Here is a 23365-nt window from a genome sequence, read left to right as displayed (position 1 = left end):
CATCAATTTGCAAGAACTTTACTTACCTTACTTTATCTTACGATTATGCAGGATGGCGGTTTTTTGTAAGGTGATGTAAAGCAATTCATTCAATAGTAGTTTGAGACTATGTAACAGATGGTTTGGGATTACACTTGTCACTTGTAGTGGAAAGGACTATTGGAATAATTAATTTTAAATAATAACTCTCTGAAAGAGAAATACAGCGTAAGAAACTCTCCCAGCATTCTTTTTTGCGCTTTTTTAAATTATAATATATAATATTGTACATTCATTTTCATAATCATAATCTAGTCCCAGGCTGTCCGATCACTAAGATATTCATTCAGCTTTGGGGTCGAAAGATTTACGACAGAGACATTTTTTAATATAACATTTAAATTTACATATAGATACCGCCTGACCAGCAACTGGGACTTTATTTTGTTATGACAATAAGGGACAAAACGAGCAGGACGTTCAGCTGATGGTAATTGATACGCCCTGCCCACTACAATGTACTGCTGCTCATAATTCTTGAAAATCACAAAAATTCTGATCCGCTCTACATTTGCGCTCCTGTCATTGTCATCCTGTGCAAAGGAGCCTCCCACTTAAATATTATAAAAGTTGTTCATTTGTTGTCCTTCCCCTGCCTAATATATCCTTGGCATGTTAGCAACAAACTGATGTACGCAGCTATAAAATTGGAAACTATAAAGCAAGATATAGAACTATTCAGTAGAAGCTACCAGTGTAGACTTAACAGTCTCAGAAACGAACTTGCTCAACTTCAGAGTCCTATGAGCCTTAAATTCTCTAGTCTGAAGCGCCACAGAATTCAAGGACTGGCAGCAACATTGGTGGACAAAGAGTGAGAGAGTTATTATTGGAAAAGCCTTACGAAATCATCATCATTTCAGCCAGAAGACGTCCAGTGCTGGACAAAGGCCTCTCCCAAAGATTTCCATAACTATTGGTCCTACGCTGCCCTCTTCCAACCTGTTCCGGCGATCTTGACCTGATCGTCGGTCCATCTTGGGGTCTACCAACACTACGTCTTCCAGTACGAGGTCGCCATTCGAGGACTTTACTGCCCCGACGACCATCTATCCCTGGAGCTATATGCCCTGCCCAATGTCACTTCAGTTTCGCAACCATCTAGGCTATATCGGTAAATTTGTTCTCCAACTGATCTCCTCATTTCTGATTCGATCTCGCAAAGAAACTCCGAGGATAGCCCTCTCAAATGCCCTCTGAGCGACAATAGGGTTCTCATAAAGCCCACAGTTGGCGACCACGTCTGCGTACTGTATGTCATCACTTGCAACACACACTGGTTAAAAACCTTCGTCTTCGGACACTGTGGTATTTCGGACGAGAAGATTTTACGGAGCTTCCCGAACGCTGCCCATCCGAGTTGGATTACAACACCAAAATACAGTCATATTGGGTCAGCACATTGGATCATTGTTGAGAGACAGATTGTCAAGACGCAGAATACAGAAAGAAAAAAATATATGGCGAAGGGAATGATTCAAATTCAAATTCAAATATTTTTATTCAAAATAGGATGTGACATCACTTATTGAAAGTCCAAAAACTACCACCCATTCCAAATGCCTCAGACCTGAGAAGAATGGGCGCAACAAACTCAGCGGCCTTTTTTTTTCATCGAATAAATATGTTTACAAAGTAATATTGTACAATTAAACTTATTATTTAATAGCCTGAGGGCGGTCATTCATTCCCAATCTGTGGTATCATTAAGAAAGTCATTTATGTTATTAACAATTATTTTGAATAACGTAATATTTTTGTTTGGAACATTTTCTGAGATCTTGTTGTAAAAGCATATACATCGCCCCACAAAAGACTTACTAACTCGACTTAGCCGAGTAGTAGGCATCATAAGTTTAATTTATGTCTGTTCCTGGTGTTAACATTATGTTTATGACAGTTTCTGACAGATTCACTTATGTGCCTATGAACATACATTACATTATCAAGAATAAATGATGAATAAATGATTGATAGTAAGACTCACCAGTAATATAAATGTCTTCAAGATGGAAGTAGTGCGTCGTCAGAGCCGCAGAGTAGAGTGCTCGGGCTGTGGGAGCGCTATACACGTAGCCGGTACCAGACAGATAGCGGGGGTAAACCCGACCGCCGTACATATAGCGTGGGCTGTACCTAAACAATCAAATCAAATCAAAATCACTTTATTCATTTCGGTCACGGATATGACACTTATGAATGTCCCACTTCGATGAATACCTCACTTTTAGTCCATGGTACGAGGGAGAAAAGTGGCCGATTCTCTCCCGGCAAGATGACTTTTGTCCCTCGCAACAGGGACTAGAAGCGAGCTTGTCATCCGGGTGGGAAAAAAATCGTATACGCACCACGTGAGTAAGTAGGACATTGCCACCCGCGATTGTCGCCTGACCCGAATATTCAGCGGATGAGAAAGACCTACTTTTCTCCCTCTATGCGTAATATACTATTTCTTATAATATTGACATTTAAAGGGGTTAGCTTATGAGAATAAGTAGCAAGAAACTCATTGCCACTCTTTTATGTCAACATTTACATTTTCATCATTTCAATTACAATATTATGTAAAGTGATGCAACAAAAATACTCAAACGTCAAATAGTCAATGCCTTACACGAGTAAGTCAAAAATGTAAATGTAAATTAATACAAAACAAAAGTTATTGAGTACAGTAGCTGCATCATTCACACACACCGTAAGTAAATAACTCGAGCATTTTATGAACGATTATAAAAAAAAATAACAACTTTTAAGAATTATACCATTTTATTTCGGTCTTTTACACCAACCCATAGCCGAATATCCCCTGAACCAATTTTCGGCTATATCAAGGCTAACAAAAATTTGTAATTCTATTACCAAATAGGTTGACATACTTCAGGATAGATAACACAAATTTAAAAAAAAAGTATTAATATTGTTAAATTGTAAGTCCTTAAATTGTAATAACTATCCACTAATAATATTGATCTATACCAATATTCTTAGTTTACCTACTTTTATTTAAAATTAAGTATTATTTATTCATTTTTTTATTTTAAATATTGCAACTTTTTTAATTTTTATTTTTTTGGAAAATGGTGTGAATCCTTTATCAAGTTGTACATCTAATAATGTGTATAGATTAAAGTAATATTATTTATGTAACAATTTTTGGAAAAATATTGGAATATTCTCTACAACGGCGGAGTAATCCAGCTGTGACTGGACTTTTACTTTTATTTTCTATTATTATCTCACACAAAAAAAAAGTTTTTAAAATAGTAATATGAAAATCAAATAAAAACAAAGAAACTAAACGTTATTAATGTAATACAGTTACAATCCATAAACTCGCTCGAGTTTCTACACATTCAAAATTCGAAAATACACACAATTATGTATGATCACAGCTTATTATGGCTTTAATACGTTGGTATTCAATGCTTGTGGCGGTATCGTGCTACGGGTCGTTCCTTTGCCGAAGAAATGATCTTGTTACCGGGAGGTCTGCTTGATGTGTTTTTTATTATTATTATTTCCTTTAAAATTGAAGTTATTACATATTTTATTTTATGAAATGCTCACATAATGCCTCTATTTATATACGGTATGTGTGAATTGATGCATCTACTATACTCAATAACTCTTGTGTTTATAAGTATTAATTTACCTTTTTTTTTTCTTTTTTTGACTTACTCGTGTAAGCCTTTCAGTTTTTGACATTTGAGTATTTTTGTTGCGTCACTTTGCATATATTGTAATTGAAATGATTTGTAAAGCAATTGCAAATGTAAATCTTGATTTGAAAGAGTGGCAATGAGTTTCTTGCTACTTCTTCTCATTAGCTCAACCCTTTACGAAGCAGCGGTAAATTCAATAAGAAACAATATTTTTTTTTGACATTCATAAGTGTCATTTCCGTGTCCTACATGAATAAAGTGTTTTTGAATTTGAATATGCAACTGCCGGGCCATGTGACATGCACCATGCTCGTGAACAATCGCTGCTTCAGTCAATTTAAATAAATGAAAATGTTCATTATCCAACTTTGGTATATGTATTTTTAATTTCTGAAGCAAGTCAAAATGAACATGATCTCATATTGAGTTATTTATTTTTCATTTACGGAAGCAAGTCAAAATATGAATCATACCTATTTGGTATATGAATTTGCAACATTTCATTTTGTGATATTTATTTTATGCTTCTATACTAAACCTTCTCGAAATGCTTATTCGCATTGATATGAGAACTGGGCCGAAATTGTACATACAAATATGCGGGCAGAAATATTGCATGAAAACCCATTTCTAACGGGATTTGTATTTCTTTCTGTTTTGTGATATTGTGACGTAAAATCTTACTGCCCCGTTATAATTCATATAAAATCTTATGCGTTCGCGTCACCGGCATGCTCATTAAGGATACACGCTATAAATAATTAAAAAATATATATAAATACTAGCTGACCCAGCAAACGTTGTATTGCCGATATTAAAATCGCGATACAAAAGTAACTGTTGATCGTAGATGGGTGAAAATTTGAAGTTGTATGTATTTTTTAATTCTGACTCATAAAAAAAAAGTAAAAAAAAAATAATAAAAAAAATTGGCGTGGACCACCCTTAACATTTAGGGGGATGAAAAATAGATGTTATCCGATTCTCAGACCTACCCAATATGCACTCAAAATTTCATTAGAATCGGCCAAGCCGTTCGAAGGAGTTTAACTACAAACACCGCGACATGAGAATTTTATTTAATAGATATACAGTTAGGACACTATTCACGCGTCACCGAAATGCTTATAGCAGTATATATGTAGCTATACAGCTGACGTACTATGCAACATTAGTGCTGTGTTTATCTTATAAGTGAAATTGAATGCTAAATGCATCAAAAAATTTCGTGAAAATTTCAATGTGTATATTATGATAATATGCATTGTTGAAATATTGTTTTTGTTTGATTAATATATTATTATTGAAAATAAGTTTTAAATTAATCATTTAATTGTTTTTAAACGTTATTAAATTTCAAATTTTAATACTAAAAGTTCTAAGATTTCACTTCTATTGGCAGTCTCTACATTTTTTTCATATGATATAATATATTTATTTCCTTGTTGTATCGAACAAAATATGTATCTCTCGGAAGAAAATTCGACTTCACCACTCCGATGAATTCAGGCCTCGGCTTCACCTTGTGCCTGCAAACGACACCCTTGTAGAAATCGATGAAATTCTCCCACTTGATAAACCTTTTAAAATAATGTTTTTTGTGTATAATAAGTGTTTCTTGCCACATCTACGCTCGTCTTTAGTAGTGGTGGTAGATGGTAAATACTAAACAGTACTATGTTCGAATCCCGGTAGGTGCAAGCATTTATATGATGAATATGGATGTTTGTTTCCGAGTCATGAATGTTTAAATGTGTTTATGTATGTTTATATGAATTTATGTATGTTTAAGTAAGTATATTGTATTAAATATATCATTGTCTTGTAACCCATAACACAGGCTACATATGCTCAACTTGGGGCAAGATAAATTGTGTAAAAAGTGTGTCAATATTATTATTATGATTATGGTAACTTCCTAATATGTCAAATTTCACTAAAATTTAAATTGAATAAAATTTGGACTTAAATGAGGGGCGTTATACCCCATTAACACTTACCATTTATTATTAGAGTCCTGCACGGGCCTTGCACCACAAATCAGATCTCCAATCAAAAGATATTCGGCTTCCTTGGGCGTAGTTGCATCAAAAACAGTCGATCTATTCCGCAGGTTCATTATAAGGTTGGGCACGTTTATGTACATATCGTCATCTGTCTTGAGGATGTAGCGGACTGAAAAACACACATCTACGTTTAAGCTTCACTGCGGAATTAAGTCTACCAATGTAGTTCAGCTTAAAATAGCATATTCAAATTCAGATATTTTTATTCAAAATAGGATTTTAAGTCACTTATTGGAACTTGAAAAAAATATTCGTGAACGATGCAGGACTCGAATCCGCGACCTCTCGGAATCCGTCCGAGCACTCTTACCAACTGAGCCAACCGTTCCAGTGACACATAGTTCGGAAATCTTCGTATGTCTTGGTCAACTCTCCCTAGTAAAGGTCGTCAAAATGTCCGCGCGGCGTTGTAATACGTATACATTAACATATAACGTTAAAACATTCATTAAAATTAACACCTTATTTCGTGACAGTAATGTTCAAAATATTGTATCTGCTCATTAGAATTAGATTTAAAGTATTAGTTACACTTTAATGGTTCACTTAACAGAAATACGACACTCCATCCTTTTTATATTTGGAATTGCTGTTATTTGGACAGTTTTAACTGAACACTTTTTCGTTGCGTGGCATTGTATTCAAAGCGCGGTCGAAACACAACTGAATCAAAACTCTGTAATAGACGAGTAAGCAGAGTTTTGCTTCAGACAATTTTCGAGCGTGATTTCTGAGTTTTTTTGTTTATCGAATAGAATTCAGTGTTGTTAGCCCAGCAGAAATAATTAAAACTTACAGATCTTTAGAAATGAAAAAAACTGCTGATATATATAAAAATATCTGTAAAAATAATAAGTTCAGTTATTGACGTCATAGCACCATATCTAGCACTAGTTTTTAATAGCTGTATTGAACATGGCGTGTTTCCTGACCTTCTGAAATATAGTAAAATTACACCAATATTTAAATCGGGACCCACTTCTGACCCGAATAACTATCGCCCTGTATCAGTGTTGCCGACTATAAGTAAAATTTTTGAAAAAAATATTTTAAGCCAAATGCATACTCACTTTAACACTTATAAGTTACTTCATATCAAACAATTTGGCTTTACTAGGGGACGCTCGACCACGGATGCAGGTGTTGAACTAATCAGGAATATTTTTGAGGCATGGGAGGAATCACAGAATGGACTTGGTATCTTCTGTGATTTATCTAAGGCTTTTGATTGTGTTCAACATTCAACGCTGGTCACTATGGTATAAGAGGATTTGAGCTCGATCTCATATTTAAATAATAGGATTCAGAGGGTCGATGTGAATGGCAGGAGATCTCCTGGGACTCCTCTCGGTATGGGGGTACCACAAGGGTCTATTCTAGGACCCTTTCTCTTTCTAATTTATATAAATGATCTACCTAACCTTGTAGAAAAAAATACACATGGTGGTATTGTTTGCGGATGACACTTCACTTTATATTCAAAGTGAAACGAAGCCAAGTTTTATATGACGAAGTAAACAATGCTCTATCTGACATCGTGTACTGGTTTAGCGCCAATAACTTATTGTTGAATAGTCATAAAACTAAATATATTCAATTTACCGCGCCAAATGTCAAAAATGAAGATGAGAATATTTTATTAAATGGAGAGGTGGTAAAACCAGTGGAATCTGCTGTATTTCATGGCATTATTCTTGATTCCAAAATGCATTGGGGCCCCCATACTGAAGGATTGGCGAATGGGCTTAGTTCTGCAGCATATGCGGTTAAGAAAATTAGACGGTTAACTGACATAGATACGGCGTGACTAGTATACTTTAGTTATTTTAATAGTATTATGTCCTATGGTATATTGTTATGGGGCAGAGCGGCCAATATTAATACCATCTTTGTGCTGCAGAAGAGGGCTATTCGCGCGATTTATAACCAGGTCCTAAAGAATCATTAATAGAAAAATTTAAAGAAATAATCATTTTGACTGCCTCAATACATTTTTGATAATGTTCTGTATGTTCATAAGCACATTGAGGCGTTTTCTAGAAACTGTGGCATTCATAATGTTAAGACGAGGAACAAACATAAACATGTTATGCCTACTACATGGTTGGGTCGAGTTAGTAAGTCTTTTGTTGGGCGATGTATATGCTTCTACAATATGATCCAAGAAAATGTACAAAACAAATGTGTTACGAAATTTAAAAGAATTGTTATAAAACGTTTGTGTGGGAAAGGTTACTATAGCATAAACGATTTTTCATTTCGATTTGAATTTGAATCGCACGTCATTATGGCCGTAAAGCATTTATGTGTTCCCACTGCATTAAATATTGAAACAAATTAAAAATTTCTAAAAATTTATGGACGATGCGGGATTGGAGCCCGCGCGTCTTATGTTACGTCTTCGCAAAGTAAAAAAAAAACACTTACCACTTTCATTACAATTATTGGTCACCCACTTCAGCATCATGATAGATTTCAATGTTAAATTGTTATAAGAATCCACAAAACCCTCCTGAATTATATCGCCATACTTCACCACCTCATCATCTATCCGATCCTGGACATCAGTGTTGTTCTCGTTAGCTGGCAGCCCCAATAAAAACACTAGTTTAAAATCCACTTTATCTGGCACCTCTGGAGGACTTTTCACCTTTAGCATTGATAGGACCTTGTCCAAATCTGTATTATCCTCGTAACCTTTGGGTGGTATTTTCATTATATTAGACTCGTAGTCGTAATCTGCGTCGGCAGTGCTATCACCTAATTCTTTATTCATATCAAATTCTGGCAACATTTTCTCATCACTGTCATCATCAAACCTTTTTTCAGGTGCCTCACTCACCAAATTATCCTGCAAAGCTTTTGCAATCTCTGGCAGGATTTTAGCGAAACCCGATATGTCTCTTTTACTGCGCCCAACAAAGCTGTCATTTCCCGAATAAAGATCATACGTATAATTATATTTTTTATACTGCTCCCGCACTGAATTGAATATTTTCGATGTTGCCAGATAATTCTGGTAGCTGCCCCATGTTTCTCGAATGGCTTTCCGCCTGTCGAAATGTGATGTTGCTGAACATACGACAATTAGTAGGAAAAGGTTATGTTTTTTATGCCTTATAGCTTTGGGGCATATATCTGTAGGTTCGTGGATAGTTGTAACGTTATAAGGTTGGACGTATATTTTTGTATCTCTGTTCGTGTGAATAGACCAACCTGCTACAGCAACTGCAAAAAATATTAGAATTGTTAAAATTGCTGTTGTGATTGAAAAAATATATATATTCCATGTATGGGTGGGACAGACTCTTTAAAGTAACGTTTTCAGAAGACTGTAGTGCCATCTGTTAGTTGGCCCAAAAATGAAATCTTTGTCACTCGCTTTGTAACCTTTCAACTTTTCTTTATTTGTGTCACTGCCCACTGGTCATAACATGGCGGCTACTTCTAGCATTTGCGCATGTATGTAGCTCTCGTGTTTCATTTTGCTTAATTACACTACTAAATCCATCTTTTATGTTCTATGTTGTGACAAAATTGAATAACTAACTCTACGCGCAATTTCAACGTGGTAAAAAATTGCAATGCCTACATTTAAAAGTAGAGTTAGTTATTTAATTGCGTCATAACATTAAAAATGAATTTTATAATTTGGAGCTATATATATAGTTATTTTCGGGGCCAATCTCCATTTTTTTTTAATTTACAGTAAGGTTAACAATGGGACTCATACTAGCTTCCTAAATTTTAATAATAAACACGATTACACCGATGCACTGTTGAGTGGTATGTATATTTGAAAATAACAAAATTTGTAAAACTAATAACTAACGTAACTGTGTGTGTTTGTATTGTGTTGTTGTTTTTGTAAGTTTCTAAGTTGTTATAAATGTTTCATAAGTTGCTGAGGCTATTCCATTGTGTTGGTAAATCGCATATTAATTTATGAAAAAAAAAATTTTTGGGTTAATTTTAAATTGCTCTGGACTGGTGTTTTCAACTAAAACCTTATTGCCCTAATTACATAGGGTGAGCTTGAGTTCCGGAAGCTAGCCCGTAAATCTAAATCTTTTAGGAGGGCCCTTCCCAGGTCCTGTCAACGCAAAAATATGGTCGAAAAGCATCGTGTTTAATCCAAAGGCATACCGCCTGTTGACGAAAATCAAGAGCGGTAGCCATTGAACAAAAATTGTGAGCAGAAATTCCATAAAACTTCTTCCAGAAAATACGTGTTTTTAATTAGTACATGTTTATGACATAAAATCTCCAATACATGTGCGAGGTTTCTCTGGCAATGTTTTCTGTTTTTCTACAAAGTTCAGGTAAAATTTGTTCAAAATAAAGCAGATATTTGGAGGGTTAACTAAATTTGAATCTCGAAATTTGTATATTCTGCTTCGATAGAAACCTAGATAGAATGCACAAGAAGGTATCTTGTATCAGTATTTTTTTTTAAATATAGATGCGTTAAATCGCTATAATCACGTACGAGCGTAGGTATAACAAATGTAACGTGACGCAATCTTTTTGAATAAAGATGCGTTAAATCGCCATAATCACGTACGAGCGTAGGTATACAAAATGTAACGCGACGCAATCTTTTTGAATAAAGATGCGTTAAATCGCCATAATCACGTACGAGCGTAGGTATAAAAAATGTAACGCGACGCAATCTTTTTGAATAAAGATGCGTTAAATCGCCATAATCACGTACGAGCGTAGGTATAAAAAATGTAACGCGACGCAATCTTTTTGAATAAAGATGCGTTAAATCGCCATAATCACGTACGAGCGTAGGTATAAAAAATGTAACGTGACGCAATCTTTTTGAATAAAGATGCGTTAAATCGCCATAATCACGTACGAGCGTAGGTATAAAAAATGTAACGCGACGCAATCTTTTTGAATAAAGATGCGTTAAATCGCCATAATCACGTACGAGCGTAGGTATAAAAAATGTAACGCGACGCAATCTTTTTGAATAAAGATGCGTTAAATCGCCATAATCACGTACGAGCGTAGGTATAAAAAATGTAACGTGACGCAATCTTTTTGAATAAAGATGCGTTAAATCGCCATAATCACGTACGAGCGTAGGTATAAAAAATGTAACGCGACGCAATCTTTTTGAATAAAGATGCGTTAAATCGCCATAATCACGTACGAGCGTAGGTATAAAAAATGTAACGCGACGCAATCTTTTTGAATAAAGATGCGTTAAATCGCCATAATCACGTACGAGCGTAGGTATAAAAAATGTAACGCGACGCAATCTTTTTGAATAAAGATGCGTTAAATCGCCATAATCACGTACGAGCGTAGGTATAAAAAATGTAACGCGACGCAATCTTTTTGAATAAAGATGCGTTAAATCGCCATAATCACGTACGAGCGTAGGTATAAAAAATGTAACGCGACGCAATCTTTTTGAATAAAGATGCGTTAAATCGCCATAATCACGTACGAGCGTTTGTATAAAAAATGTAACGCGACGCAATCTTTTTGAATAAAGATGCGTTAAATCGCCATAATCACGTACGAGCGTAGGTATAAAAAATGTAACGCGACGCAATCTTTTTGAATAAAGATGCGTTAAATCGCCATAATCACGTACGAATGTTTGCATGAAGAATGTAACGCATGCAAGCAGGGGCGTGGATTGGTTTTCTAGCAAGGTAGGCACTGTGGATCTAACTAGTCGTAGTTGCGTTTCAGTTCGACGGTACAGCATAAGTTGAATAAAACGCTGCTTGCTTGGCATATGCAATCTGTAGACTGCCTGCCGTAGGCAGTAAATTAACTATAACACTAGTGCTATATTTATTTAGGTACATAATGAGATAGGCACTGCCTAATTGCCTATATGATATGCACGCCCCTGCTCTTAAGTATCTACGTACCTTTGGGCAGCTGATTGTTGGCGCGATTATAGACCGGTATGTACATGAGGACACAGAACAGGATCATGCCAGTGCTGATCAGAGAGAACCTGGCTATCAGTGTCACCTGCCATCTCCTCTCTCTCTCCGGCCTGCCATCGTTGCTGCAAGGCACAGCGTGGCGATTTCTTTCATACCTGGAATATGGATGTAGATTTTAGGGCATTTGCATATGATTAAAATAAGAATTATTTTTTCCACTTTCGCACACGTTGACAAGAGCGGGCGGAAATGTAACTGAGCGTGCGAGAATGAGGTGAGCGTGCGGGAATGTTTGAAAATATTTATAGTGGTCGAACTTTGCGCAACTTAATAGGAAAAATAGTATAAGATAGTCGTGCGCACAGGACCTACTTCGCGCACTTGTATCACAATGTACTATTTAATGAACTTTATTACCTAAGAATTACACCCACACTGATTTGGTGATAACTTTAAAGCAAAAAGATAATTTTTAAAAACTGAAAAACAAGCATATGACAGACGTAAAAGTATGACAACAAAATATGTCAGTCGCAGGCAAATCGCATAATTTGGCGTTTTATAAACATTTACAAACGCTCGCTGTTATGTAATATGCCTTGGGCAAATTGGCATCTCGTTCAATTGATAAATTGTGTGTCCAACTTGTTTTTTTTTTCAGACTTTATTTAAGTCATCAGGTACCATGACATCTTAAAATAAGAGTATAATGGATATCAATATGGCACATTGTTGATGATTTTCACAATGTGTAAAAGGTAAATTCCGCCCTGGATGTGTGTAGTTTCTTCACAGTTTTTTTTTTAAAGAGAGGGGGAAACGGAGCTACAAGCTTACGTAATGGGAAGTGATAAAGCAACCGCCCACGGACAGCCGCAATGCCAGAGATCGCGAGTTGCGTTACCGGCCTTTTAGATAGGTCGTATCAGGTCTGGAATACTGCTGCCAGTAATTGGTTCCACAAAGAGACTGTGCGAGGAAAAATGTTTCTCGCTGCAGTAGATTGTCAACGTCGACATAATGCGGGTAAAATTTCATATTTTCACATATTGCTCGGTGTTGAAAAGCGGCTCAATACGGTTTCCAAGGAACTTTCGTCCCAAATTAAATTAATAACTTATTAAATGGCACTGCAGTAGGTAAATCTTATAACTCAACAGAAAATTTCTTTAACAATTATATATGTAATATAGTGTTATACAAATATCACAAGAAAAAATACTGGGAGAGTTTTGTGCGCTGTTTCTTTTTTCTCAGAGTGCCATTTACTTCCCAAACGCCGGTAGTGATTTAGTTGCAATCAAAATAATTCTGAAGCTGAAATGCGTGACCTTTATGAAACTACCCACCTGTATGATAGTAATGGACTGTCGTCGCTGTCTCTTTCATCGGAGTACGTCGTGTCGTCGTCCTCCCATTGTGAAACATCATTTGCCATCAATTCTGGAATAACAGATTATTTTATGTGAATCTTTAACAACGTCTCATGGGACGAAACTATTGTTATCCATTGATAATAATTTATAATTATATAATTCAATATTAAAACCAATACAGATTTATGACATTCAACTCCGGAGTGTAGCCAACAACACCACCAATGAGTTGAAAAAGGCATACTGAGGAGAATAGTCAATGAAAAACAAAATCAACAGAAGTCCACATATATCTAAAAATAGTGACTGTTAAAATTAGAGATCGAGTGTTACCGGGCGAAACACAAATACCATCTTGAACAACACTCTAATTTATTAATTACAGAGATGCTTCAAATGTCAGTGGTTAAGCACTTTTTTTTTATGGAATAGGAGGACAAACGAGCGTACGGGTCACCTGTTGTTAAGTGATCACCGCCGCCCACAATCTTTTGCAACACCAGAGGAATCACAGGAGCGTTGCCGGCCTTTAACGAAGGTGTACGCGCTTTTTTTGAAGGCACCCATGTCGTATCGTCCCTGAAACACCGCACAAGGAAGCTCATTCCACACCTTCGTAGTATGTGGAAGAAAGCTCCTTGAAAACCGCACAGTGGAGGACCGCCGCACATCCAGATGGTGGGGATGATATCCTAACTTGTGGCGTGTCGTGTGAAGGTGGAGTTCGGCGGCTGGAATCAGGTTAAACAGCTCTTCCGAACACTCCCCGTGATAAATGTGGTAGAAGACAGACAATGCAGAGACTTCTCTACGCAACACCAAGTGATCCAGCTGTTGACAGAGCACTGGGTCCCCCACAATTTGAGCTGCTCTATGTTGCATGCGGTCAAATGGATCGAGCTGATACTGAATCATGACCACATATTATAGGGAGGTGGCGCAGCATTGGCTGCTCCACTCCAACATCTCAGTTCCTCTAACAATTCTGCTTATGGTCTTAGTGACCCATAAATGAAACAATCAATCAAAAATAGCTTTTAAAAAAACCAAGCCTTACTGAATTATTTATATTTTTGAATGGCTTGAAATGCAATAAATACATATATTCATATTAAATAAAAGTTTTTTTTTATTCTTTTAAGCAAAGCCGTTCATTTCATACCCATATCATGAGGGTTTATTAAAATTTCTGTGCTGTTAGCCATTGGGGATGTACTTGTCCTTTGTCCTTTTAAATACATTGAAACTTTTTTTTTTTATTAAAAATTTCACTGTCTTGATTTTTTATTATTTTTAGTTATAGACACAGTACATACTGTATACAATCTAATATCTTAATAATATATATAAATTATGTGACATGTTGTTTGTCCACGATGGACTCCTAAACTAATGAACAGATTTAAATGGGGATTACTTCATGGAGTGCAGTTTAGTTTAGTCCAACTTGAGAGATATTTGTTTTGTATGGACATATTTTCTATGAGAGAATTTATTGACGCACGGTTTGACAGTTCTGCTGTGAAACAATTTCATTATAACAACAAGAAGCATATTTTTTGATCCCTAGTTCTAAATTAAGCCAGAAGTAAAACTGTTAAATTACTTGTTTATGTATAATCTTAAATTTCAAGAACCATAGTTTGGACCAATATATCTCCCAATATGTAGCTTATACTGTTGATGATTTTATAAAACTACATAAATCATATCATTACAACTTAAAATTATAATTATATACTACTAGCTGACCCGACAGACATTGTTCTGTATATAATAAATAAAATAATGTTTTTTTATATAAATTTGTCAATAATATATCATAACATCAAAAATGACTTCGTAAAATATGCACCCTGCTGTCGTAATGAAATTGTTTCACAGCAGAACTGTCAAACCGTGTGTCAATAAATTCTCTCATAAAAATTATGTATGGACACATCAAAGGAAAAACAAATTTGTTGCTTTTATTTAATTTAGCAGCATTTTCCTATTTATTAACCTTTTAAACCTTCTCTGGCCTTCCACAAATAATTCAAGACCTAAATTTGCCAAATCGGTCCAGCCGTTCTCGAGTTTAAGCGAGACTAATGAAGAGCAATCCATTTTTATATATTTAGATAGACTACTACTGGTAGACCAGTGCCTAGTACCAACTGGTCACTTTCTAGTAGGGATGTTAGTACCACCATGCAAAACATATTTGATAAAATCAATCCGCCAAAAAGAAACATTATTTTTTGAATCATGATACATAATTGAGTGTTAAAATAAAATGTCTGACTAACATTTGAAGGTAATGAAAAATTAAATAATTTGGAATTCGCCTTGAAAATCTCATTTAATATTTTATTGAAATTCGCCGTTAGCCTGTTACATATAAATCCCAGATATGATTTACGCAATACATCGCGAGTAAACAAAACATCAAGGGCATGTAATTCACGTTTCACTTATAAGCAACCACTAATTTTACGTAATATCAACTCGATTCATAATTTCATTATACGTGTTTGAGCCTTTGACCTTTGAACTTTCGACTCTCCAAAAGTTGTTTTAAAAACATTTTATATTTATACTGAAGATTGACTAATTTGCATAGAAATATGACATAGACCATTGAATAAATTTGTAATTGTATGTACTAAGTACCTACAATTAACAAATAAACTAACCACAAATTCCATTAAATGCCGGTACTAGGTGTACACACCACAATAATAAAATCATCAATTCAAACTGTTAACTGAAGAAGAAATAAATAAACCAACTAACCTCTTTTTTAAAATAAATCCTTCGATATCTAACTTCATATATTAACTTGTCAGATTGTAAATAAATAACACTATTATTTACTAACAAATAATAAACAATTTGTTTTTACAAGATCGCACTCACAATAATTAACAAGATAAAAATTTAAACGGAAAAGAAAAATATTGTTTATTTTGTCTTGAAAACGATCTTTAATTTTTTTTTTTTTTTAATTTTGGAATTTTACAGCATATTTACGCAAATGTCAAACCCATTCACGTGACAACTGACAATTTTTCCCTTTCTCAGTGTCATTATCATTCCATATTGACAGTTGTGAGTTTTTGAATTTAGATCGGAAAATTATGATTACCAATGATAGGAAATCCCTTCGTTGGACATATTTATGGCGGCTATGATTTCTACAGTCAATAAGGCACATTTGTATTTTTAAAAGATAATTATTATGCTTCACTTGACATCAATTGACTGGTCTCACTTGAGCCTCGAGTAGGTACAATAAATTGTAAACAATAGTGGCGACAGGGTAACGCCCACATGCCACTTCCAGTAGTTTTTTCTGTTCCGTGGTCATAACTATAATGTTAACACCAGGAACAGACATAAACTTATAGTGTTATGTTAGTAAGTCTTTTGTGGGGCGATGTTTATGCTTTTACAACAATATCCCAGAAAATGTTCAAAATAAATGCATTACGACATTCAAAAGCAAAACGTTTATGTGGTACGTACAATAACATAAATGACATTCTTAATGATACCACAGATTTGAAATGGAGCGACCGCCCTGGGGCTAATAAATAATCTATAAAATTGTACGATATTACTTTGTAATCATATTTTTCTATGAAAAATAGAAGCTCGCTGAGTTTCTACAAAGAAAAAAAAATCGGCATGGTGTTCCGGAACAAGCAGTGGTCCGAACAACCCAGAGGAGGGTCAACGAAAATAAAGTAGACGTCTGGATATGAGGTCAACATAAGGTCCAACAGTAAAGGTGTATGATCTTTTACATCTGGGATTCGCGTTGGCACAATAACTAGTTGTGTCTTACCATAATATGTTAAGGCAAATTCGTGAACAGATCTCTCTGCATGATGGTGGTACGTGAGCCTAGCTATTCAGCGTGGTGGACGTTATAATCGCCAATAACACGCTTCTCAGCACTGGGGATCTACTCCAACATTTGGATGTGCTCGAGGAACCGGTCAGTCTCTGCTCTACCGCTATGGGACCTACATAGGCAAGCGTAGATTTACGGATGATCGTAGATGATGGATAGATCAAGTGTTTCCTGTCCTTCAAGGAAAGTCAGGCCTCGAGATCAGACATCCTCCCTGACGTCAACGAACAAGCCAGCCTGCGGTATAAAAGATGTTCCAGGATTATACCCTGGGTACGAGAGGTAAGATGTATCAGCCAGAGAGGATGTATCTCGGTCAAAAAGAGCATGGCTGGCTTTGTCGTCACCAGATGGAAGTGGACGGTTTTTAAATTTGAGTGAAGCCCCCTGATGTAGCAAAAGTCCACAGTTAATGTAGAGGAGAGTGGTTTGAGCCTCCTGCTCCGTTTGCCTCTAGTCAGCACAGCTTTGGCCCCTCCAGAATACGCGGAGCAGCCCGGACATCCACTATTAGGTACAGATTCTAGTAATTGTGGACGTCCAGAAACAGATTCTCCGGGATTACATAGCCTGGTACCGTCCTGGATTAGTCTTGCTTTAGTCTGAGCTAATTGAAGGGGGGGAGGCGTAGGCCTCCGTTGAAAAGTAATAACGTATATAAGCTGGATTTTAGCATTCACTACGGCTTTAACAGCCAGAATCACTACACCCACCCATGGTGTTAACTTTTATAACTAGGAGTTTGTACAATCTCATCGCCAACCGATGATATGACAGCTCTTGTACTTTTCGTCGCAAAGTTGACCTTGCGACAAACAATGGGTTGCACAAACAACCAAAGGGGTGTAAGAACAATAGTTTTGTCCCGGACTATCTCAGCCTAAGTTGTTTAACTTTGCCCTTTTTTAAATTGCCCTTCCTGTTTGTAGTGAGTCACCGAGTCTCTTGTTCTCGTCATGCGACTCAAGTCGCGTGACTTAAGCACATCTCACCTATAACTCTGTATGTAGCTACAAATCTACCTTGGCTGACATCGACTCCAAAAATAACAATAATTATAACTACATTATTGATTACTAAGTTGTAGAGCAATAACCGATTATTTTTTACTTTTTAGTGCATTATTACATTTCGATTGTTTTTTTCTCTTCATTTTTTTATTTTTAGTGAGTCTGAAGCACACTAACTAATTTGTCTGAATATGACGTGTAGGCATACTACACACTCCTACACTACAGGCTATTCCATATGTTAGACAGCAAATGTTGGTCCAGTGCGTCCAGTGTGTGTTGGTACAGCACCGCTTAAATGAATCAAACGTTGTCAGAGAGAAACGCCTATCTCAACAGAGGAGATTCATCTCGAGGAAAATTTCAAAAGAGACTTGTGAAGAGCGCCAAAATCGATATAACGCTTGAAATATGTTGCAGTGCAGCAACGAACGTAAGCGCATTGCAATTTGATTACAGACAGTGTAAAATTCTGCCACAGTTCACTAACTCACTGTAAGCCGTTAAAGAATTTCATTGATCATCTTATTCGACTACAACAATTACTTGACCATAAAAACGTTACGGTAGGTGACTAAAATATCCGGATAGCATATAAAAGATTCGGCCGAGTATCGTTAATTTACTCCCATAGTCAGAACCTAACCAAACTCTTATCAAACTACCCTTGAAGTACATCTTTTCTAATAAAACAAGAATCATCGAAATCGGCTGGCGTGATATTGAGTTATTCGTCCATTTGTGGGCCAAATACGTCAATAAATCACTTACAGACTTATATGGTTTTCTCATGGATCCCACTGTAAGAACTAAACCAAATTGAAATGGGACCACACGGGAAGCACCAGCTTCATAAAAAACATGCGAATTCAGAACCTCTTCCTTTTATCATGTTAGGTTAAAAAAACGGCCCGAGTCCCATCACTAATATCACTTATTTAGTCTGTGGTTGTATATATTGTTGAGCTTAGAATATTTTATTCTAATATGTTCAGTGTTCCGTGAACTCCATAGTTGAATAAATCGAACACGTCTTAGAATTTCAATAACACAAACAAGTAAGTGATCGATCACTTACTTGTTTGGTCGTAACCAATCGTTTCGTCTTGGGGCGTCATGTTTGATGCGATCAATCATCACGATTTTCATCAGATCGATCATACAGACAAATCGTAACATTTTTTGTGTTTTTTTTTATGGAATAGGAGGACAAACGAGCGTACGGGTCACCTGGTGTGAAGTGATCACCGCCGCCCACAATCTCTTACAACACTAGAGGAATCACAGGAGCGTTGCCGTACATTGAGGAAGGAGTATGCACTTTTTTTGAAGGTACCCATGTCGTATCGTCCCGGAAACACCGCACAAGGAAGCTCATTCCACACCTTTGTAGTACGTAGAAGAAAACTCCTTGAAAACCGCACTGTGGATGGAGGACCGCCACACATCCAGATGGTGGGGAGGATATCCTAACTTGTGGCGTGTCGTGCGAAGGTGGAATTCGGCGGCAGGAATCAGGTTAAACAGCTCTTCGGAACACTCCCCGAGATAAATGCGGTAGAAGACACACAATGAAGCGATGTCTCTCAGAGTATACATAGTTTTCTGTGGTCAATACTTTTGCAGGGTTTCGGCCCTAACCAACTAGGAGAAAACAACTTTAAATTAATTATGTATTTTATTTATTTCAGCAAGAGTCATTTGGTTACAAACTCACATTGTTACTGTACCAAAGATAATAAAAGTTCAGTGCTGCGAACTTAAAAATTACTGGTGTTTTATTTTTTTTTACAAATACTCCATCAGCCGATTTAAGTAGTGGTTAAATTCTCCATGAGCTGATGTTTCCTTTATGGTTCCCCTTTACTGAACGTAGTGTTTAAATTCTCTTTGCCCTTTACTTAAAAAAAGTACTCTGTGTGTGTGATCTGATGTGAGAAATAAAAATTAATAATTAATTCAAAATTACTGCATAAATTTTTAGGCAGGGTAGGGTCCAAAACCAATATTCACTATAATGGCTTCAAATATACCAAAGCAACAGATATTATCACTGTATAAATCCTTGATTCGAGAATCTGGAAAATTTCCTAATTACAACTTCAGGTAAATAACAATTCTATGTAAATAATAAATTTATAACCTAATATTACCTAAAATAAAGTGATGATAGCATTGTGCAACAATTTCAGATGTTATGCTATTAGAAGAGTAAAAGATTCATTTAAAGCAAACAAATTATTAACGGACATAAAGTTAGTCAGAAAAGAAGTTGACTATGCGAAAGAAAATCTCGAAATGATTAAAAGACAGGTATTTATATAAATATATCCTTTATAGAATTTTCACTTAAAGATTGTTTGGTAAGTAGTCTATGAAAATACTGCCCAATTCTATTTCATTTTATTTTCGAATTTCAACAATTATTTCATTCAGTTGTTTAGGTGTTAGATGTACTTGCAGCATGCCATTGCAAGAGTCCATATGTGGAATCTTTGAATTTTTTCCAAGCAACCATTGTGTTATCTGTACTGCAATGATTATTTAGCTTCTCATGAGGTCTAAGTCGGGATAACAAATCTATTTGTTATTGACACTACAGTACATAAAAAAGGAGACAAGAGACAACATAGGAATTTTCAATCTGTTAGTCTACCTGACATGGTCTAGAAAGAAATGAAGGATTGGCTCATAGACATAGTTTTGCAGCATATGCATTTTGTTTCTAAAAAATTTATTAGATATTACATTTAAAGAAAACAAATACATACTATACCCAGAAATGTAATTGAAGATCTATTCTATTCTTTCTAGTGGCTTCTGTGGACCACACCACAACTTTTAGAATAAATTATTTTGATTAATATAACATAATTATATAAATAATAATAATAAATTATTTATTAATGTTTTTATTTGATAATGGGTACCAAACATAAAATTAAATTATTTCCATATTAATATTCACTCTCAGATTCATGGTCTGAAGAGCTTGATGTTGATGAATCGGAATTGGTTACTTTTATTATAAATTATATTTTTGACAGCCAACTTGTCCCAAACAAATGTTTTATAATTAAACTGTTCTCTTTTTACAATTTTTGGATATGAGCTATTCAATAATTTGCGCTTTCCATCAGGCAGTTGTGGGGTTCAAATATAACCTTTGAGAGTGGTAAGGGACATTAAAACAAATACTGAATTGGTTTTTATCTTTGGTATGCCCTTTAACCCCTTTTCATTATGAGCGAATTTTCAGTGTTTTTTTTGGACTAGAACATTAATAATGCTTCATCTACAAAACCATCCTCGCTGCCTATAAGAGATAATATTGCCTAAGACCCCTTCCTTTTCTGGTTTGAGCCTTAAAGCCTGTGGTAGGGCACTCAGGTAGACATGGTAAGAAGGTTTATTTAGGAGTTTTAATTTGAGTTTCAAACCACATTTTCGATGTTGCGTGACCTGTATAATTATTTACTTAAAAGCAAAATATTCACTTTACACTTTTTTGCAAATATAAGATACACAATACAATGCTATTTAAACATGTATATCTTATTACACACCTTCATTGACCCATGTTTATTATATCTTAATATATATAAATTATGTGACACATTGTTTGTCCGCAATGGACTCCTAAACTAATGAACGGATTTTAATGGGGATTACTTCATCGAGTGCAGTTTAGTCCAACTTGAGAGATAGGATAGCATTTATTTCGATTTGAGACCCATAATTATTTTTAATTCCAATATTATTTGTTTTGCATACTTTCTATGAGAGAATTTACGCACGGTTTGACAGTTCTGCTTTGAAACAATTTCATTATAACAACAGGAAGCAGAAGAAATAATTCTTAATGTTATGAAATATTATTGACAAATTCATAAAAAAACAGTATTTTATTTATTATGTGCAGAACAACGTCTGTCCGGTCAGCTAGTAAACATATAAAATATAGTTTAATATATAAACGAGAAGCAAGAAGAGCACATTCAACCACATGATGATCGTTAGAAACCGAATGAACAAAATAATATGGCAACCAGTGATACCTGTCACTACGACCAAGATTTTTTGTAACATTATATACGTACTGATTCTGTAGACCAGCCAAATGTTTAGAGTTTCTATCTTATTGCCAGTATCAAAGCAAAGTTTGCATAATAAATTTAAATTTTCCGATGTATTTCATGCTATATTAGAAAGAGAAAACGTTGTGCAATAGTTAATTATATGTATCTAGACTACACTTATAATTTTAAAATGATATTTTAGTATATTTTAAGACGCACAACGAAAAAGGTTATTATTTGTTGTTGGCAACACCATTGTTCACATTTTTGATCTCGAATTATATTTGCGACTATACATATCTACATAAATTAAATCATAACCACTTTGAACTTACCAATGGGTCTTGAACCCAATGTATCGAGTTGCTGAAAATAATTTTACCAGTGGGCTCCTTTGTACAGGATGCAGGCTATATTATGGGTACCACAACGGTGGTAACATTAACATCTCAAGGTGACAAGCATAATTGTAATCAACTACCATCAGCCGTATGTCCTGCTCGTCATGTCCCTTATTTTCATAAAAAAAACCTGTGAATAACTATAACATTTCTAAAGGTACTTAGTTGAATAGAATATTAATACATGAATAATTTTGTTTCAGGCTGTCATTGGAGCCATGTACAAAACAGATAAGTTGGTTGTGGAGAATTAGATGATGTGATACATTATAAGCTGTCACATCAGAAGTAAACTAGCCCTTAGCATGGCGAACCATCTGTACGATGCATTTATGAAATTTTTTGTGCTGAACATTATATTGCAATTAGTATTCGAATGAATTTTTTTTATGACAGAGGAGGACAAAGTGAGACATTTAAGAAGGTGTCATAGGCCACAGTTTTAGATTTATTTTAAATAAATAAAATGTATTGAATCTAGCTGGTGTTATTTTTCAAAACTACAACTGTTTTGCAATAATCCATAAACTTGTTGGTAAATAATCTTAAGTAGCTGTGCTGTATGGGGTGGTTATTCATGCCGCAATATAATGATGCACAATATGTTCTGATTTATTTTGCTGGTGTGGCTGACTATACTACATTAGTCATTACTACAGCCAACATTTAAATAGAGATCAATTTGTAACATCACTATGTTGCATGGCTTATGGTAACCGAAGTATGATACAAGTGGTCTAGTTGACCAACAAAAAGCAGGGTGTTGAATTTAAAATTTACTCTGATATCTTCACTAACACACCAAAATGAGTAAAACTTCAACAAAATAAAGTTTATTTCAGAGAAGTTTCATCCCATGATATGATATAGACATTGTAAATAATGTTTATTAAAAATATTTTAATTTAATCTT

The 23365-nt window shown here is 35.3% G+C and overlaps 2 protein-coding genes across 2 annotated transcripts in view; one reads left to right on the top strand and one right to left on the bottom strand.

Annotated features, from left to right (window-relative positions):
* The window catches only part of LOC126971377 (uncharacterized), a 453035-nt gene extending 437000 nt beyond the window's left edge, over window positions 1-16035 (bottom strand). Inside the window, exons 1-6 of the mRNA XM_050817680.1 lie at window positions 15840-16035; window positions 13038-13131; window positions 11668-11843; window positions 8195-8995; window positions 5702-5876; window positions 2027-2175 (exon numbers count right to left, since the gene is read on the bottom strand). Of these exons, the coding sequence (XP_050673637.1) occupies window positions 2027-2175; window positions 5702-5876; window positions 8195-8995; window positions 11668-11843; window positions 13038-13126 (1390 nt within the window). The 5' untranslated portion in view covers window positions 13127-13131; window positions 15840-16035. The remainder of the gene's footprint in view (window positions 1-2026; window positions 2176-5701; window positions 5877-8194; window positions 8996-11667; window positions 11844-13037; window positions 13132-15839) is intronic.
* A 3765-nt stretch (window positions 16036-19800) lies between these two features.
* On the top strand, window positions 19801-22932 carry LOC126971477 (protein bcn92). The gene is made up of 3 exons (XM_050817810.1): window positions 19801-20078; window positions 20165-20285; window positions 22656-22932. The coding sequence occupies exons 1-3, from the start codon at window positions 19990-19992 to the stop codon at window positions 22704-22706; spliced, it is 261 nt and encodes an 86-aa protein (XP_050673767.1). The 5' UTR covers window positions 19801-19989; the 3' UTR covers window positions 22707-22932.
* Window positions 22933-23365: the final 433 nt, after the last annotated feature.

This window comes from Leptidea sinapis, chromosome 23 (genome assembly GCF_905404315.1).
Source record: "Leptidea sinapis chromosome 23, ilLepSina1.1, whole genome shotgun sequence".
Lineage (NCBI taxonomy): Eukaryota > Metazoa > Arthropoda > Insecta > Lepidoptera > Pieridae > Leptidea > Leptidea sinapis.
Note: the sequence above shows the minus strand (reverse complement) of the source record. Positions and strands in the feature narration are given on the sequence as shown.

What these genes read in the sequence shown, in the direction of transcription:
- LOC126971477 (XM_050817810.1), top strand. Translation starts at nt 19,990, where the DNA reads ATGGCTTCAAATATACCAAAGCAACAGATATTATCACTGTATAAATCC. An exon ending in TTTCCTAATTACAACTTCAG is followed by an intron (nt 20,079 to 20,164) that starts GTAAATAACAAT and finishes CAACAATTTCAG; the next exon opens with ATGTTATGCTATTAGAAGAG. An exon ending in TCGAAATGATTAAAAGACAG is followed by an intron (nt 20,286 to 22,655) that starts GTATTTATATAA and finishes ATTTTGTTTCAG; the next exon opens with GCTGTCATTGGAGCCATGTA.